The following is a 20393-nucleotide window of genomic DNA, read 5'->3' as shown; positions in this document are numbered from 1 at the left end:
AGTTGGAGTGCAGTGAGGCAATCATAGTTCATTGTAACTTTGAATTACTGGGCTCAAGTGATCTTCCCACCTCAGCCTCCCAGCAGCTAGGACTTTTTGTAGAGATGATGATGTCTATCCATTTTGCCCCATCTGGTCTCGAACTCCTGGCCTCAAGCAATCCTCCTGCCATGGCCAAATCTTTTTTGACATAGGCAGCCAAAGGGTGAATCTAATTATAATTTGTGTGTGTGTGTGTGTGTGTGTGTGTGTGTGTGTGGTGTGGTGCGTGTGTGTGTTCCTTCAAGTGTATCAGGCTCTGTGCTATATACTTTGCTTGCATTACCTAATTTAGTAAAACAGTTGTCAGGTAGGTGCTATTATTATCTCCCTTACGGTAATAAAGAAATTGAGGTTAAGAGAGGCAACTTTGCTCAAGTTCACACATTATTAAATAATATAAGGTAATTGAACTAGGTCTCGTCTGGCTCCAAAACCTTAACTCAGTAACTGTGATATATGCTGCATTTCCTAATTTTGAATCTGCCAAAATCCTATTGGGGAACAAATAGTGTAAGAGAATTTTTGTAGCATATATTTCCACAGAGGACTACAAAAAATTACAAAGTATATATATATTTTCTTCAAGATGAAATTTCAAGTTACCAATGACAAACAAATGAAAAGCTCATGACATAAATGTTTAACACTATTATAGTCATTAGGGAAATGCAAAGAAAAACCACCGAGAGATACCACAACATACCTGTTAGAATAGAACAGAAAAAAAAAAGACCATATCAAGTCTTGGCAGGGATGTAGAGCAACTAGAATGCTCATACACTGCTGGTGGTAATGTAACATGGTAGAAATGCCATCAGGCAAGAAAGTAGTTCCCTAAGATTAAATATTTGAACTTGGGAAGATATATATGGAATATTTTTGGTAGTTTGAAAAACAGCTTTCTGAAAGCAGTTCCCTAAAATTAAATGTTTACTTAACAATGACTCAACTATTCTACTTCTAGAAAATTACCTAAGAGAAATGAAGGCATATGTCCGTATAAATAGGTATATGTAAATGTTCATAGCAGCTTTATTTGTAATCGCCAAACACTGGAATCACCCTTAATTCATCAACAGTTCATCAACAGGTGAATGAATAAATAATTTTTGTATGTTCATACAATGGAATATACCTCCACAATAAAAAGGAATGAATTATTGAATGAATTATTGATACATTCAATAACATGGATAAATCTCAAAATAATTAGCTAACTGAAAGAATCCAGTCGGCATTTTGGGGGGTGGAGCAAGATGGCCGAATAGGAACAGCTCCAGTCTCCAACTCCCAGCGTGAGCGACACAGAAGACCAGTGATTTCTGCATTTTCAACTGAGGTACTGGGGTCATCTCACTAGGGAGTGCCAGACAATCGGTGCTGGTCAGCTGCTGCAGCCTGACCAGCGAGAGCTGAAGCAGGGCAAGGCATCGCCTCACCTGAGAAGCGCAAGGGGGAAGGGAATCCCTTTTCCTAGCCAGGGGAACTGAGACACACAACACCTGGAAAATCGGGTAACTCCCACCCCAATACTGTGCTTTAAGCAAACGGGCACACCAGGAGAATATATCCCACACCTGGCCGGGAGGGTCCCACGCCCACGGAGCCTCCCTCATTGCTAACACAGCAGTCTGCGGTGATCTATCCACAAGGCAGCAGGGAGGCTGGGGGAGGGGCGCCCGCCACTGCCAAAGCCGCTGGGAAGCTCGAACTGGGTGGAGCTCACAGCAGCTCAAGGAAACCTGCCTGTCTCTGTAGACTCCACCTCTGGGGACAGGGCACAACAGGGGAAGCAGCAGAGGCCTGTGCAGACCCGAACGACTCTGTCTGACAGCTTTGAAGAGAGCAGTGGATCTCCCAACATGGAGGTTGAGATCTAAGAACGGACAGACTGCCTGCTCAAGTGGGTCCCTCACCCCTGAGTAGCCTAACTGGGAGACACCCCCCACTAGGGGCAGTCTGACACCCCACACCTCACAGGGTGGAGTACACCCCTGAGAGGAAGCTTCCAAAGTAAGAATCAGACAGGTACACTCGCTGTTCAGCAATATTCTATCTTCTGCAACCTCTGCTGCTGATACCCAGGCAAACAGGGTCTGGAGTGAACCTCAAGCAATCTCCAACAGACCTATAGCTGAGGGTCCTGACTGTCAGAAGGAAAACTATCGAACAGGAAGGACACCTATACCAAAACCCCATCAGTTCGTCACCACCATCAAAGACCAGAGACAGATAAAACCACAAAGATGGGGAAAAAGCAGGGCAGAAAAGCTGGAAATTCAAAAAATAAGAGCGCATCTCCCCCTGCAAAGGAGCGCAGCCCATTGCCAGCAACGGATCGAAGCTGGTCAGAGAATGACTTTGACGAGATGAGAGAAGAAGGCTTCAGTCCATCAAACTTCTCAGAGCTAAAGGAGGAATTACGTACCCAGCGCAAAGAAACTAAAAATCTTGAAAAAAGAGTGGAAGAATTGACAGCTAGACTAATTAATGCAGAGAAGGTCATAAACTAAATGACAGAGATGAAAACCATGACACGAGAAATACGTGACAAATGCACAAGCTTCAGTAACCGACTTGATCTACTGGAAGAAAGAGTATCAGCGATTGAGGATCAAATGAATGAAATGAAGCGAGAAGAGAAACCAAAAGAAAGAAGAAGAAATGAACAAAGCCTGCAAGAAGTATGGGATTATGTAAAAAGACCAAATCTACGTCTGATTGGGGTGCCTGAAAGTGAGGGGGAAAATGGAACCAAGTTGGAAAACACTCTTCAGGATATCATCCAGGAGAACTTCCCCAACCTAGTAGGGCAGGCCAACATTCAAATTCAGGAAATACAGAGAACGCCACAAAGATACTCCTCGAGAAGAGCAACTCCAAGACACATAATTGCCAGATTCACCAAAGTTGAAATGAAGGAAAAAATCTTAAGGGCAGCCAGAGAGAAAGGTCGGGTTACCCACAAAGGGAAGCCCATCAGACTAACAGCAGATCTCTTGGCAGAAACTCTACAAGCCAGAAGAGAGTGGGGGCCAATATTCAACGTTCTTAAAGAAAAGAATTTTAAACCCAGAATTTCATATCCAGCCAAACTAAGTTTCATAAGTGAAGGAGAAATAAAACCTTTACCGATAAGCAAATGCTTAGAGATTTTGTCACCACCAGGCCCGCCTTACAAGAGACCCTGAAGGAAGCCCTAAACATGGAAAGGAACAACCGGTACCAGCCATTGCAAAAACATGCCAAAATGTAAAGACCATCGAGGCTAGGAAGAAACTGCATCAACTAACGAGCAAAATAACCAGTTAATATCATAATGGCAGGATCAAGTTCACACATAACAATATTAACCTTAAATGTTAATGGACTAAATGCTCCAATTAAAAGACACAGACTGGCAAACTGCATAAAGAGTCAAGACCCATCAGTCTGCTGTATTCAGGAGACCCATCTCACATGCAGAGACATACATATGCTCAAAATAAAGGGATGGAGGAACATCTACCAAGCAAATGGAGAACAAAAAAAAGCAGGGGTTGCAATACTAGTCTCTGATAAAACAGACTTTAAACCATCAAAGATCAAAAGAGACAAAGAAGGCCATTACATAATGGTAAAGGGATCAATTCAACAGGAAGAGCTAACTATCCTAAATATATATGCACCCAATACAGGAGCACCCAGATTCATAAAGCAAGTCCTTAGAGACTTACAAAGGGACTTAGACTCCCATACAATAATAATGGGAGACTTCAACACTCTGCTGTCAACATTAGACAGATCAATGAGACAGAAAGTTAACAAGGATATCCAGGAATTGAACTCATCTCTGCACCAAGTGGACCTAACAGACATCTATAGAACTCGCCACCCCAAATCAACAGAATATACATTCTTCTCAGCACCACATCGCACTTATTCCAAAATTGACCACATAATTGGAAGTAAAGCACTCCTCAGCAAATGTAAAAGAACAGAAATTATAACAAACTGTCTCTCAGACCACAGTGCAATCAAACTAGAACTCAGGACTAAGAAACTCAATCAAAACCGCTCAACTACATGGAAACTGAACAACCTGCTCCTGAATGACTACTGGGTACATAACGAAAAGAAAGCAGAAATAAAGATGTTCTTTGAAACCAATGAGAACAAAGATACAACATACCAGAATCTCTGGGACACATTTAAAGCAGTGTGTAGAGGGAAATTTATAGCACTAAATGCCCACAAGAAAAAGCAGGAAAGATCTAAAATTGACACTCTAACATCACAATTAAAAGAACTAGAGAGGCAAGAGCAAACACATTCAAAAGCTAGCAGAAGGCAAGAAATAACTAAGATCAGAGCAGAACTGAAGGAGATAGAGACACAAAAAACCCTCCAAAAAATCACTGAATCCAGGAGTTGGTTTTTTGAAAAGATCAACAAAATTGACAGACCGCTAGCAAGACTAATAAAGAAGAAAAGAGAGAGGAATCAAATAGACGCAATAAAAAATGATAAAGGGGATATCACCACCGACCCCACAGAAATACAAACTACCATCAGAGAATACTATAAACACCTCTACGCAAATCAACTAGAAAATCTAGAAGAAATGGATAATTTCCTGGACACTTACACTCTCCCAAGACTAAACCAGGAAGAAGTTGAATCCCTGAATAGACCAATAGCAGGCTCTGAAATTGAGGCAACAATTAATTGCCTACCCACCAAAAAAAGTCCAGGACCAGATGGATTCACAGCTGAGTTCTACCAGAGGTACAAGGAGGAGCTGGTACCATTCCTTCTGAAACTATTCCAATCAATAGAAAAAGAGGGAATCCTCCCTAACTCATTTTATGAGGCCAACATCATCCTGATACCAAAGCCTGGCAGAGACACAACAAAAAAAGAGAATTTTAGACCAATATCCCTGATGAACATCGATGCAAAAATTCTCAATAAAATACTGGCAAACCGGATTCAGCAGCACATCAAAAAGCTTATCCACCATGATCAAGTGGGCTTCATCCCTGGGATGCAAGGCTGGTTCAACATTCGCAAATCAATAAACGTAATCCAGCATATAAACAGAACCAAAGACAAGAACCACATGATTATCTCAATAGATGCAGAAAAGGCTTTTGACAAAATTCAACAGCCCTTCATGCTAAAAACGCTCAATAAATTCGGTATTGATGGAACGTACCTCAAAATAATAAGAGCCATTTATGACAAACCCACAGCTAATATCATACTGAATGGGCAAAAACTGGAAAAATTCCCTTTGAAAACCGGCACAAGACAGGGATGCCCTCTCTCACCACTCCTATTCAACATAGTCTTGGAAGTTCTGGCTAGGGCAATCAGGCAAGAGAAAGAAATCAAGGGTATCCAGTTAGGAAAAGAAGAAGTCAAATTGTCCCTGTTTGCAGATGACAGGATTGTATATTTAGAAAACCCCATTGTCTCAGCCCAAAATCTCCTTAAGCTGATAAGCAACTTCAGCAAAGTCTCAGGATACAAAATTAATGTGCAAAAATCACAAGTATTCTTATACACCAGTAACAGACAAGCAGAGAGCCAAATCAGGAATGAACTTCCATTCACAATTGCTTCAAAGAGAATAAAATACCTAGGAATCCAACTTACGAGGGATGTCAAGGACCTCTTCAAGGAGAACTACAAACCACTGCTCAGTGAAATCAAAGAGGACACAAACAAATGGAAGAACATACCATGCTCATGGATAGGAAGAATCAATATCGTGAAAATGGCCATACTGCCCAAGGTTATTTATAGATTCAATGCCATCCCCATCAAGCTACCAATGAGTTGACTCTGAAACTATATCAGTGAATTTTTTTTACTTTCTGTTACATTAAAATACATTGGTCTGTATCATACTTTGAATAGATTTTTTTACTCATGCATTATTTTGTAATGTTATGCACTAGTCACTTAGAAAATATTGGTTCACTGAGTTATTTACACCTTCCAAATGTTAACTGATTTGATTATTTTAGCTAAAGTGTGTCTTTTATACTTTTGTCTCAACAAATATTTTACACAATGCTCTGCAAAGTGCTGTACATGAAACAGACATCACCTTTAAGGAGCTGTGGCATGGTAGAAGTTAGGACAAATATACATCTAGTCTGAACACCCAGCAGGAACAAAGTGCCTCAAGTTTTAAAGCACAGGAAGGCCACATGGGACTGCATTTGAAAGGGACCAGGAGCCGGGCCCGGTGGCTCAAGCCTGTAATTCCATCACTTTGGGAGGCCTAGACGGGCGGATCACGAGGGTAGGAGATCGAGACCATCCTGGCTAACACGGTGAAACCCCGTCTCTACTAAAAAATACAAAAATCTAGCCGGGTGAGGTGGCGGGCGCCTGTAGTCCCAGCTACTCGGGAGGCTGAGGCAGGAGAATGGCGTAAACCCGGGAGGCGGAGCTTGCAGTGAGCTGAGATCCGGCCACTGCACTCCAGCCTGGGCGACAGAGCGAGACTCCGTCTGTAAAAAAAAAAAAAAAAAAAAAGAGAAAAAAAAAGAAAGGGACCAGGAAAGATTTCCTGAAGGATCAGAAAAAGTTCAATAAAGGAAAATATTGAGAGAAGGGTGTTGATGGAGAGGGGATGATGACAGAAATTTAAAATCAGTATAAATTAAGAAATAAGCCTGCCTTGATCCACTTGTAATTCAGAACAATTATTGATATCCTTTAGTCTAAGGAGTTTATAGATATTTTTCAGTGATGGAATATCAATTTTTAAAAACATGTATTTTGAAGAGAAATGCAATGCATAAAATGTATAGTTTAATGATGACCAAGTGTGGATTTGGAGTAAGAAGAATACATGTGCATTTTTGTTACAAGTGCATGTTTGTTGCATGGGATTGCCTAGGAAATGGGTGTCACATGCAGGTCTCTGCAAGATAAGTGTGGACTGTAACAGAAGTCATGCAGTGTCTGCTGTCCTGAAGAGGTTATCCTGTACTGTTTGAAGTACTTAAGTCTGTACTGTCCGGCTGTGGCTTAGCTTCTGTTGCTTAGCACATGATCTTTGGTTGTCCCAGCTAACTCTTTGACAGCATTAACTGATTTTCTGATGCTGGGCACTCTCTGTTGGCCAGTAGATAATTTAAAAAAAAAAAAAAATACACTTGTACTCCGGTGGCTCACGCCTGTAATCCCAGCACTTTGGGAGGCCGAGGCGGGCAGATCACAAGGTCAGAAGATAAAGACCATCCTGGCTAACACGGTGAAACCCTGTCTCTACTAAAGATACAAAAAATTAGCTGGGCATGGTGGTGGGCACCTGTAGTCCCGGGTACTCGGAAGGCTGAGGCAGGAGAATGGCATGAACCTGGGAGGCAGAGCTTGCAGTGAGCCGAGATCACGCCACTGCACTCCAGCCTGGGTGACAGAATGAGACTCTGTCTCAAAAAAAAATAAAAGAAAATACACCTGAACTCATAATATGTAGATGTGAACAGTGAATATGTTATAAAGGTTTACTCTCTTATAAACTCAGGTCAAATTATAGTAATTTAATGTATGCATGTTCTACAAAAGCTTACGTGTGTAGAATTCTTTTCTCTTTTAATATTTGACCTCATTCTGCCACTCATGTGAAAAGTGTATTTACTAGCACCTTTCAAAGTTCGAATCCAAATGAGATATACTTTTAGCTATTAAGTTTGAAGAGTACATTTATGTTATTGCCTTCAAATGGCATATCGAATAAATGCCCACATTTGAGACATTGTGCTTATAGCAGTAACAAAGAAGATTAAATATATGAGGCTTAGCCTTCCTGGAGTTTATAATTTTAAAAATGGCACAAGTACCAGCAAACAGGTAAATTCAGAAGAGAGTACAGAATAAAATTAAGAAGCAAAATATACTCGAGAATAAATAAATATATTGGGTAAGTAATATATGTATATGTCCATGGGTAAAATATTACAGTTTAATTTTTTTAAATTTTGTTATCAGCTGTTATCAAAGTACTTTTGAGGTCGTATTTTAGTAAACAGGTTTATATGTTCCAAGTTTGAAATGAATTTTTGTATATAATTGTTAATATCATTGATTAATATCTTCTATTTTCATAGATTTGATCCAGGCTACCAACGAGACCAATGTTAATATTCCTCAGATGGCTGACACTCTCTTTGAGCGGGCAACAAACAGTAGCTGGGTGGTTGTGTTTAAGGCTTTAGTGACAACACATCATCTCATGGTGCATGGAAATGAGGTAAACTAAGTAAACTTTTCGCTTTTTTTGATGGAGGAAGGAGGCTTTTAGGAATAGCATGGTGATGATTTAAGGCTCTTTGAATTTTCACTAATTCGGAGAAAAAGAAAAGGAAATACACAGTTCCAGATCATCTAGAATACAAGTTTAATCTTCTCCTTAGTTATTTAACAAAAAATAAACTTTAAGCTAGACATTGTCTTAGAGATATGAGGTATAGGTATACCTCAGAGATATTGCGGGTTTGATTCCCGACCACTGCAAAAAAAAAACCTTATATTGCAATAAAGTGAGTCACACAAATGTTTTGGTTTCCCAGTGCATGTAAAAGTTACATTTATACTTATACTGTACTCTATTTAAGTGTACAATAGTATTATGTCTAAAGTACATATCTTAATTTTGAAATCCTTTATTGCTAAAAAAATGATTATCAAATGATCATCTGAGCCTTCAGTGAGTTGTAATCTTTGCTGCTAGAAGGTCTTGCCCTGATGTTGATGGCTGCTGACTGATTAGGATGGTGGTTGCTGAAGTAATTGCAGAAATTTCTTAAATTAAGACAACAGTGAAGTTTGCCACATCAATTGACTCTTCCTTTTACAAAAGATTTCTCTGTAGCATTCAATGCTCTTTGATAGCATTTTATCTACAGCAGAACTTCTTTCAAAATTGGAGTTAATCTCTCAAACCTTGCTACTGCTTTATCAGCTGTTTATGTAATTTCTATACCCTTTGTTGTTATTTTAACAATGTTCACAGTATCTTTACCAGGAGAAGATTTTATCTCAATAAACCACTTTCTTTCTCATCCATAAGAAGCAACTCCTTATCCATTGAAGTTTTATCAAGAGATTATAGCAATTCAGTCCCATCTTCAGGTTCCATGTCTAATTCTAGTTATCTTGCTATTTTCCCACACATCTGCAGTTACTTCCTCTGCTGGTCTTGAATCCCTCTAAGTCATCCATAGGGGCTGAAATGCTCTTCTGCCAGATTCCTGCTAATGTTGGTAACTGTATGTCCTCCCATGAATCACAAATGTTTTAATGGCATCTAGAATGGTGAATCTTTTCTAGAAGGTTTTCAATTTGCGTTGCTCACATCCATCAGAGGAATCACTATCTATAGGAGCTATAGCCTTACAAAATGTATTTCTTAAAAACAAGACTTGAAAGTAAAAATTACTCCTTGATCCATGGGCTGCACAATGAGTGTTGTGTTAGCAGTCATGAAAACAACATGCATCTCTCCGTACATCTCCATCAGAGCTCTTATGGTGACAAGGTGCATGTCAATGAGCAGTAATATTTTGAAAGGAATCTTTTTTTTCTGAGCAGTTAAGTCTCAACAGTGGGCTTCGAATATTCAGTAAACCATTCTGTAAACAGATGTGCTGTCATCCAGGCTTTGTTGTTTCATTTATAGAGCACGGGCAGAGTAGGTTTAGTGTAATTCTTAAGGACCCTAGATTTTCAGAATGGTAAATCAGCATTGACCTCTACTTCATGTCATCAGCTGCCTTAGCCCCTAACAAGAGTCAGGCTGTCTTTTGAAGTTTTGAAGTCAGGTACTATATTCTCCTTTCTAGATAAGAAAGTTCTAGATGGCATCTTCTTCCAATAGAAGGCTGCTTTGCCTACATTGAAAATCTGTTTCGTGTAGCCACCTTCATGAATTATCTCAGCTAGATCTTCTGGATAACTCGCTACAGCTTCTTCATTAGCACTTCCTGCTTCACTTTGTACTTTTATATTGTGGAGATGACTTCTTTGCTTCATGAACTAACCTCTGCTAGCATCAAACTTTCATTCTGCAGTTTCCTCACCTTTCTCAGCCTTCCTAGAATTGAAAAAAAGTTGGGGCCTTGCTCTGAATTAGGCTTTGGCTTAAGGGAATGTTGTAGCTGGTTTGATCTTTTATCCAAACCACTCAAACATTCTCCGTATCAGCAAGAAAGCTATTTCACTTTCTTATCATTTGTGTGTTCACTAAAGTAGCACTTTTAATTTTCTTCAAGACTTCTCCTTTATATTTACAACTTGACTAACTGGCACAGGAGAGCTAGCTTTTGGCCTTTCTCAGCTTTCGACATGCCACTCTCACTAAGCTTAATCACTTCTAGCTCTTGAGTTAAAGTGAGAGATGTGTGACTCTTCCTTTCACTTGAATATCTAGAGATCATTGTAGGGTTATTAGTTGGCTTAATTTCAATATTGTTGTGTCTCAGGGAATAAGGAGGCCTGAGGAGAGGGAGAAAGTCAGGGAAACAACCAGCGGTGGTGCAGTCAGAGCATACGCAACATTTACTGATTAAGTTTGCCATTATTTATGGGCACAGTTCGTGGCACCTCAAAACAATTACATTAGTAACATCAAAGATCACTGATGACAGATCACCAAAACAGATATAATAATAATGAAAAAGTTTGAAATATTGTGAGAATTACCAAAATGTGACACAAAGTGAGCAGTGATAGACTGGCTTATCCCTGGGTTGCCACAAATCTTCAATTTGCAAAAAGTGCAATAAAAATAAAGCTCAATAAAATGAGATATGCCTGTGTTAAAATTATAGGTTCAAGAAATGGATATACCATGTAAACCTATTTTTAAGCAAAAATGTTAGAAAAAAGAACAATAGAATTATTTTTCCCATAGGAAAGATTCCTTTGAATCTTTGAGTGAAAATTGCATTCATAAGATGTTTATTTTGGAAAACACTGATAAAATTAAAATTACCAATTTTATGTAGGATGCCTACTGAATCCTAATAAATTATAGTATTTCCATTATGTGCAGAAATGAAAGATCATACAATTTAATTCTAATTCACAAAGCTTTTTTTTCTCTCAGAGACATTCAGCATTCTAGGAAACTTTATAACTGAGCAAAAGAGATCACAATGAGAATTTGTCAAAAAAATGCCTTTAGTATCAGAAATTGTTTAAAGGTATGATTTAAGCATATGTGTATTTAATTCTAATTTTTGTTTTTCAGAGATTTATTCAGTATTTGGCTTCTAGAAATACACTATTCAATCTCAGCAATTTTTTGGACAAAAGTGGATCCCATGGTGAGAATATTTGTATTTTATAATCTTTTGCCAATGCTTTGATTTTTGAAGTGAGACTATTAATCCAAAATCATTGCAACTGATAGCTTCATTGAATATTTAAGAATGTAAAAATAATTATATTTAAATATAGCTTTAAAATATTTAATTATGGACAACTCAGCATATAAAATATATATTAAGTTTATTTTGGGGATTTTTACCACATGTTTACCTTTAAAAGTAACAGTGGGTGTGCTAGACCCACGGTTGTGTTTTATGAAGGTACAGGAGACAATGAAATAAATGATGCCTTCTCAATTAAAAAAAATGATTCCAGTCTTAAATAAATTTTTTGTGTGGATTAATAGGGTTTGAACTGCATTCATTTGTTCATTGATCATATTCACTGTTTATCTGTTATGTGTAAAGCAAGCACATCAAGCAAATGGAACATTATCAGATGGCTGCATGAATTAAATCTGAAACTGGCTATTTGAAAAATGAACAAAAATTCAAGGAAAATTTAAAAACATATTATGTACTGGAATGGTGGAATAAGTAATTGAATCATCCTGGAATGCCTCATGTCAAAAGTATTTTTGCCTAGAAGCAGGATTTTAAATGGGGTCTGACACAGTTATTGACCCTATCCTAGGACTATCACCATTTAGAGAGTAAAAAAAATAGTAGTATGCAAAGCATAGTTGAAGGTGTTTTATTAATTAGTTTTATTTCTTCTTTCCACTCCCCCAGGTTATGATATGTCTACCTTCATAAGGCGCTATAGTAGATATTTGAATGAAAAGGCTTTTTCTTACAGACAGATGGCCTTTGATTTTGCCAGGGTGAAGAAAGGGTATGTTTTTGTCTTTCTTATATTTATTAGAGGAGAATTAGTCCTTGAGGCATACTTGATTTATTTTAACTAAGCTTAAATGCCAGCTAATTTTCTTGAAGGCCCAGTTTACAATAACCTAAAAAAAGAAACTCAATAAATAATATTGTAGAAGTTAGCCTTGAAGTTGCAATATGCATTATTTTATTTATATCTTCATGCAGAAAAATCTGATTTGCTTCTCAGTTTATATGCTATCACATTTTTTTCTTCTCTCTAACCCCAGGACAAATTATGTAACATTTTATTTGTTAAAATTAACTCAAAATTTTTAAACATGTATGTACCTTTAAATAATTTACGAAGGAGGGAAGACAAGATTCACTTTAAAGTATAGTGACTGTAGGTGACAATAGCAATTTGACCTGGCACAGTGGTACCTGTAATCCCAGTACTTTGGGAGGCCAACCTGGGAGAATCATTTGAGCTCAGGAGTTAAAGAACAGCCTGGGCAATGTAGGAGTTAAAGACCAGCCTGGGCAATGTAGTGAGACTTTCTCTCTACTAAAAATCAAACAAATTAGTCAGGTGTGGTGGTGCATGCCTATAGTACCAGCTGTTTGGGAGGCTAAGGCAGGAGGATTGCTTGATCCCAGGAGACTGAGGCTACAGTGAGCTACGTTCGTGCCACTGCACTCTACCTTAGCAACCTTGTCTCTAAGACCCTGTGTCTAAAAAAAAAAAAAAAAAAAAAAAAGATGGAAAATAGACAATAGCTATATGAATGTTTTTTGATTGAGGTGAATCTGAACTTTGATCTGTTTTTGAGGGATAGTATCATCCTAGAAAACACGTACATAAACACACACATGCACACACCATAATCAAACTAATTGTTAATACTACCAATTAAGAAAACCTCATTGAAACAGAAACACTTGAATTTTATCTATAATTACCATTTATTTCCCTCTAAATAGATGTATAAATCTAGTCAGAAGCATTCAGCCACATATTTGTGCATATCTTATATCTGTTCCTCATTTGAAATAATGCAAGGTACTAGAGCAGCTTTAATATTTTAGTCTCAAGAATCCACACAAAAAGATGTAACTTTATTTTTGCAATGGCTAACCTAACCTTAGTTTTGGGCTACATTTTTACCATAGTGGTGAAAACCATCAACTTGCATATTGAAAATAATTTATTGTAGATGAATACTTTATTATAGTAGGTGTTTTCCTTCACCCTCTTCTCACGAGAGATGAGTCTAGCTCATATGCCTTCCTCTAACTTCTTACATGGCACCGTGCAACCATTGCTGATGTTCCCAGCTGCATTGTGACCTCTGCAATAGGTCCATGGCCTTCCTAGAAACTTCTGCCCACCTGTATGAACACATGTGGACACTTCGGGTTGCTTTCTCCACTGTTGGTCTGGGAGAGACCCTGAAAGTTGTACTGCTGCTTCTCAACCATCACCATCACTGGATACAAGGGCTTGCTAAGGAAGGTGGAGATGGGGCAGTGCACCCTCTGACATCAGCATTAACCTTCAATCTCATCTTCTGTAGCTAAACTCTTACCTTTGTTTGGGAAAAGTGTTCTTATCAGCATGCATTTTTCTTCCCTTGATGGTTAATAGCATAAACCCTGTACTCCAAGTCATATACGTTTTATAAACCTCTCAGACATGTTTTCTCTTTCTCAAAAAAAGAAAAAAACCTAGCTTTTTAGAAAGTTTATTTTTTGGGGCAAAGTGGCTCATAGCTATAGTCTCAGCACTTTGGTAGATCATGGAGGGAGGACTGTGAGGTCAGGAGTTCAAGACCAGCCTGGGCAACATAGTGAGATTCCCATCCCTACCAAAACAAATTTTTAAAAAATTAACCGGATGTGGTGGCATGCATCTGTAGTTCCAGCTACTCATGAGGCTGAGGCAGGAGAATCACTTGTGCCCAGGAGTTCGAAATTACAGTGAGCTATGATCATGCCGTTGCACTCCAGTTTGGGTGACAGAGGGAGACTATCTCAAAAAAAAAAAAAAAAAAAAAAAAAGAAAAAGAAAGAGAAGAAAACATACTTTTCAACACTATTACCTTTATTACAGAGTTAGAAAAATCCATTCAGAAATGCAACTTGCCTCTTTTATCCAGACTGCATTGCTTTCTTCCTAAGGATAGTACAGATAGAAAATAAACAAGCATTGCCTGTGCAGTGGAATAAGAATAGATAATAGATAGAGGGAGGAAACGACTACAACCTTGTAATGCCTCAAATTGATCCCACAGGATTAATAAGGAAACAGGGTGGTATGGGGGAACAGCTTAGAACAATGCATATGGTCTTGAATTGTCCATATCCAATGAAATTGTTTTTTTTTTTTTTTTTTTACTGTAGGGCTGATGGTGTAATGAGGACAATGGCTCCCGAAAAGCTACTAAAGAGTATGCCAATACTGCAGGGACAAATTGATGCACTGCTTGAATTTGATGTATGTATCTCACTAGAAAATGTTTCTTACACAATCAATGTTGTCTTTCATTTGAAGATGGGCTACAGGTAAATCCAAAGATTTCCTTGGGAAGCAACTGTAGATCTTCTTCATTTAGATGAATACTTAGTTCAGGCTGTTAAGCTCGGTAAGGATTATTTAGGTTCCCCCTGATTTTTCTAAGCAGTTTACCAGGTGTTTACATACGTCAAGGAAAAATATGAATGGTACATTCTTGGAACTTCATGTTCTGAGTAGGATAGTGGCTTCCTATTGTACTTGACACGATGAAGTATCTGCAAGATGTACCTTCAGGCAGCTAAATAACTTGACCTGCTGTTAGAAATATTTTATTTTATTTTATTTTTATTTTATTTTTGAGACAGACTCTCGTTCTGTCACCCAGGCTGAAGTGCAGTGGCGCGATCTCCGCTCACTGCAAGCTCCGCCTCTCGGGTTCACGGCATTCTACTGCATCAGCCTCCTAAGCAGCTGGTACTATAGGCACCCTCCATCACGCCTAGCCAATTTTCTGCATTTTCAGTAGAGATGGCATCTCACCATGCTAGCCAGGATGGTCTCGATCTCCTTACCTCATGATCTGCCTGCCTCGGCCTCCCAAAGTTCTGGGATTACAGGCATGAGCCACCACGCCTGGCCTAGAAACCATTTTATGCGGATTGCTTAAATCACACTATCCACGAAAGAATTGTGTTTAATCTTAGATAAATTAGTGAATTGTTTCATTGTCAGTATCCTGGTTATGATATTGTACCATAGTTTTATAGGATGTTACCATTAGGATAAACTGGGTAAATGGTATATGGGATCTTTCTGTGTTCCTTCTTACACTGCATGTAAATTTAGAGTTATCTTAAAATAAAAAAATTAATTTTGAAGAGTCTTGAGGCCGGGCATGGCTCACACCTCTTATCCCAAACTTTGGGAGGCCAAGGCAGGCAGATCACTTGAGGTCAGGAGTTTGAGACCAGCCTGGCCAACATGGTGAAACCCTGTCTCTACTAAAAATACCGAAAAAAAAAAAAAAAAAAATTAGCCAGGTGTGGTGGTGCATGCCTGTAATCTTAGCTACCTGGGAGGCTGAGGTGAGAGGATCGCTTGAACCTGGGAGGCGGAGGTAGCAGTGAACTGAGATCATGCCGCTGCACTCCAGTCTGGACAACAGAGTGAGACTCTGTCTCAAAAAAAAAAAAAAAAAAAAAATTGAAATCTGATTCATGAAAATAAAATATTTTGACATGTAGAGACATTCTTAACTCATATTGTTCAGCCTTGTGGTATTTTGGTGGTTGCCTACAACAAAGATTTTCCTCAAATTTTAGTAACTTAGTGTCTCTGTTACGATTGTATGGTTTAGTCTATAATTGGGTGCTAATCACAACACCTAACTCCTGTGAAATTTCATAAAAGCAGCAAACCATCTTATTTTTTAACAGATTTTACAATAAAGACTTCACTAAGTATCTGTCGAATTGCCTTTTAACTTGTTTTTCTTTTTTTCATTTATTTTTCTTTACTTTCCTTGCCCTTACTAAGGGTTCTGTCTTGAAAGAGAAACTCATAAAGGGAAAAATAAAAGGATTGAGGAATAGGGAGAAATTACGCACCTTTGTGTTGATGATTATAGCAGTTTGGAATGGATGAACAATTATGAGTCTCTAGAGTTATTTTAGAGGTAGCTGACTAAGGTATTCCCCATGCTATTCTTCCACACTGAGTCATTGCAGGACCCTGGAGCCTGAATTCTTTCACAGAAACTATTAGATAGGAGAAGTGGAAGAAATGTAACATAACAGTAAAACTAACAAAACACCAGATGTTCAAAAGTTAAATTTGAATAACCTATGGATTAATCTATATAAAGACATATATATATGCACATATATCTGTCTTTTAATTCATAAGACTAACTTCATTGACTTAAATTGAAGCAAAAACATATGTAGTCCATCTTTTGATATTGGTAGGGTTACTAAATGAATTGCCAACGTGTGTAGAATATTCATGAATTTCTTAGTAGTCATTCGAGACATTTTAATGTGATTCAAGAAAACTTATGACTTGATATGCAGCTAATATTAAATTTTTCTGTTTTTCTAGGTACATCCAAATGAACTAACAAATGGTGTCATAAATGCAGCATTTATGCTTCTTTTCAAAGATCTTATCAAACTTTTTGCTTGCTACAATGATGGTGTTATTAACTTACTCGGTAGGTGGAACAGCTGAAACATGTCTGGGCTGATGGGATACACGGTAAGATTGATGAATTCTGTGGGGTGAGTCTCTTGTCCCACTTCTTGGCAGGCAATATTGTGTGGAATACCATAATAGTGAGTAAGTCCACAGATGGTGATACTGGCAGAACGATGTGGGCAGAGATGGTAAATCCATATCTAGGATAACTGGGTGCTAATCATAGTGTAGACAGATTGCTGCTAGCCACCCTAGTAAAAGGAATTGATCCTCAGCCTCTTACTTGGTGGATGGCTGGTCTCCTTGGACTATTGTGTTATGATGAAAGCTCACTGTTGATCCAGGGTGTTGGCCAACTGAGGACTCAGCAGTGGTGATAGGCATATAAGCCTTGGCGATGGGAAGCCTATGCTGTTTAGCCTATTCATGACCTCCATTTCTGATATCATGCCCACTTCCTATAGAGTTCTCTTAGCCCTCTGATTAGCAAGAGCCATTTTGTGGGATATGCCCTTTGGTTTTTATTCAAGTGGGATGAAGATAGTCTAATGCTCTCTATCCATTCTGAGAGGTCCATCTATCACCTTTTCTCCAGACCTCCTTGTCACCAATCCTCCAGTTTTATTTTTTTCAAGTACCTTATCATCCAGGCCAACAGTTAGTTGCCACACATAATTTGGTGTAGTTCAATGTGTCTTACCATTTTTCCTTTTCCAAAAAGTAGAAAATTAGATAGATATATTTCTGGAAATTTGACTCACTGTGAAGATTTCTTTCTATGTCAAAGCCATCCCTTTGTGGGGATATTATTCAGCTTTTCACTTCCGGGTGGTGCCAACATGAGGAACCAGCTCTAAACCAAATTTGAATGTTTTCTTCCTCAGTCAGCTGGTGATAGGGAACTCCTCCAGAGTCCATGGGTATAATCTGAGGAAGAAATGGGAAAGAAAAAGATGCACTGAGAATATGAGCCATCTGTTCATACAGTCTACCTGCTTATTCACAGCCTACTTGAGGCTTGTCTCTTATAGGCTACTTCTTTTGATAATGGAGTATGATTGCACTTGTTCAGCTTTATTGTTTGGTACATTAGATAACACCCACTTTAGGTCTGATGATCACTTGATGTTCTTTGGTCAAAATTTAAGTCTCTAAAAGTAAAAGGTAGGTAAAAATAAACCAAGGTAAACTGAGATAAAAGTAAACCGAGAGCTTTTTTCCAAAGGAGATTAGCTACTGTTTGAAGAAGACATGGCTCTACTCCAAAGCACTGGAGGCCTGTATTGGAGTGTACCAAAGGCACTCTACAGCATTTGAATCTGCTGTACATGCTTCGAGTACCTTTAGATCTGCTGAAACAGAGCCCCACGTGGCATCAGTTTGGAGATGTTGCAGAGTCTTCCCTTAATCTGGGCCTGACTCATATATGACACTATACCGAATGCTTTGCAGCACATACACATGTCCTCTATGTTGCCACCAAAGCAGCATAGCAGACTTCTGCCCCTTTTTGGTTACAAAGAGTGCAAGGTACAACATTTCTCTTTTACATGGAAGGAATTTCTCTGAAATGCACAGACTTCGGGGCCCTTAGAAACTTCATTGAGGTGGCTGGTCTCTGAATTTTCATGGATTCTGTCTCCCATACTGTGACATGCATGTGACTTATCAAGGCAGCTAAGATACCTTCAGTTCTTGCCCACTACATACATTCAGCCTTATGTCATCGAAATGATATCCTATGGGAGTATGACAGCCAAAGAGGTTGATATCCCTGAAATAAGACAGTGAGGCTTTAATGGCATCTCTGCTAGATGACAGAAAACTGCTTCCAGTGGTTTCTGCTTATTGAGGTAGAGATAAAAGCATTACCTAGTTCTGTAACTACCTGTGAGGTACCAGGAGCTGTGTTGATTTTCTTCTGGTAAATGAGGATGTATCTGGAAACCTGCACATTAGCAGTTATCATCTGATTAAGTTTATAATCTACTGTTAACCTCTCAAATACATACATCTTTTCATAAAACAAATATGCAAATATACTGAGGATGTGATGGAATTTCTACCCCTGTATCTTTGCAGAAATCAGAAAAACAGTGCAGATTCTGCTAGTTTTAAAGTATATCTACTCAAACTATGCATTCAGAAAACTGAGGATATAACCACAGATAGTTTTGTGCAGTCACTGGATCTAATTTCCTTTTATAACTTAATCCCCATAAAGCCTCCACTCAGACAGCTAGAACATATAGTGACATTATGGGTCCCCAAGGAGTAGAATGAGCTTAGAGTCAGTGTCCCTGAAAAGTCTGGGTAGATAAATCTGACTTCTGGTTTCTGGTTCCACATGGAAGGAGCTTAGAAGTCACAACTCTGTCCTAAAAATAAGTACAAAACTGAACAGACTGAAAAATCAATAGCTCTTCTGGGATCCACAAGAGAGGTGAAGACAGGGAAAACCTCTGCCCCCAAGATTGGGGAGACAGGCAAATACAAGGAGTCATGGATTACTGGAACAGAGACTCATGAATGGAAACTGCCATAGGAACTAGTGTTGAAGTAGGAAGATTTGAACTGTAATTGATGAATTGTTGGAGGCTCAATGTGGCCAAGTCTGAGAGTTAAAAACTCCTAGGGAACCCCGTCATAGGGAGCACCACTTTTGTTTTACCTCCGGGAGCTCAACTAGGCTCCTATAGTAAATATTAGGGAAAAATCTGCTTGTGCTTCCAGGATGGGGAGAAGAAAAGGAACCATTATGAAATACGCCAGAGCACTCTTATTTGTAAGAAGGAGCAACTACTTAACCAGAGCCTCACCTGATGTGCTGAGATTTAATCAGAGCCTAACTGGGCAAGTGCCCAACTCTAGCCCACTACATCTATCTTGTCCAAGAGGAAAAACCAAGAAGCATTTGTGAAGTTCACAATCCGGAGGCATAGACTCACTAAAAAGTGAGACCTAAACACAGGACTGTGGAACACTTGACCTCCCCACACCGTAACACCACATTAATAAAGACCCATTTGCAGCAGTTCCTTTTACTTGGTACATCATGTACAGCTATCGAGAAAAAATTACAAGTCATAGTAAATGACAAAAAAAAATTCAAAAAGACAAAGCAAGCATCAGAACCTGATATGGCAGGGATGAAGGAATGATCAGACTGGGAATTTAAAGCAGTTATGATTAATAGGCTCAGGGCTCCAATGGCTAAAATAGGCAGCATGCAAGAACAGATAGGCAATGTAAGCAGAGAGATGGAAATCCTAAAAAAGAACTAAAAAGAAGTACTAGAGATCAAAACCACGGTGGGATTATTAGCAAACAGGACATGGCTGCGGAAACAGTCTTTAAGCTTGCAGACAAATCAATAGAAACCTCCAAAACTACAGAGCAAAGAGAAGAAGACTAAAAACAAAACAAAAATGTCAGAACAGAATAAGACTGTGGGACAACAACAAAAGGTGTCATATATGTATAATGGAATACCA

At 38.7% G+C, this 20393-nt stretch overlaps 1 protein-coding gene across 6 annotated transcripts in view; it reads left to right on the top strand.

Moving 5' to 3' along the window:
• The window catches only part of SNAP91 (synaptosome associated protein 91), a 156260-nt gene that overhangs the window by 33822 nt on the left and 102045 nt on the right, over positions 1 to 20393 (top strand). For 5 of the 6 annotated variants that reach the window (XM_010383958.2, XM_010383955.2, XM_010383954.2 and 2 more), the window contains exons 3-7: positions 8154 to 8296; positions 11297 to 11372; positions 12108 to 12210; positions 14589 to 14682; positions 16804 to 16915. In XM_010383958.2, the coding sequence (XP_010382260.1) occupies positions 8154 to 8296; positions 11297 to 11372; positions 12108 to 12210; positions 14589 to 14682; positions 16804 to 16915 (528 nt within the window). The remainder of the gene's footprint in view (positions 1 to 8153; positions 8297 to 11296; positions 11373 to 12107; positions 12211 to 14588; positions 14683 to 16803; positions 16916 to 20393) is intronic. The other variant, XM_010383957.2, reaches the window with a different exon arrangement.

The sequence above is a fragment of the Rhinopithecus roxellana genome, chromosome 4 (genome assembly GCF_007565055.1).
Source record: "Rhinopithecus roxellana isolate Shanxi Qingling chromosome 4, ASM756505v1, whole genome shotgun sequence".
In the NCBI taxonomy this organism is placed as follows: Eukaryota; Metazoa; Chordata; class Mammalia; order Primates; family Cercopithecidae; genus Rhinopithecus; species Rhinopithecus roxellana.
This window is presented reverse-complemented; position numbering and strand designations above follow the sequence as displayed.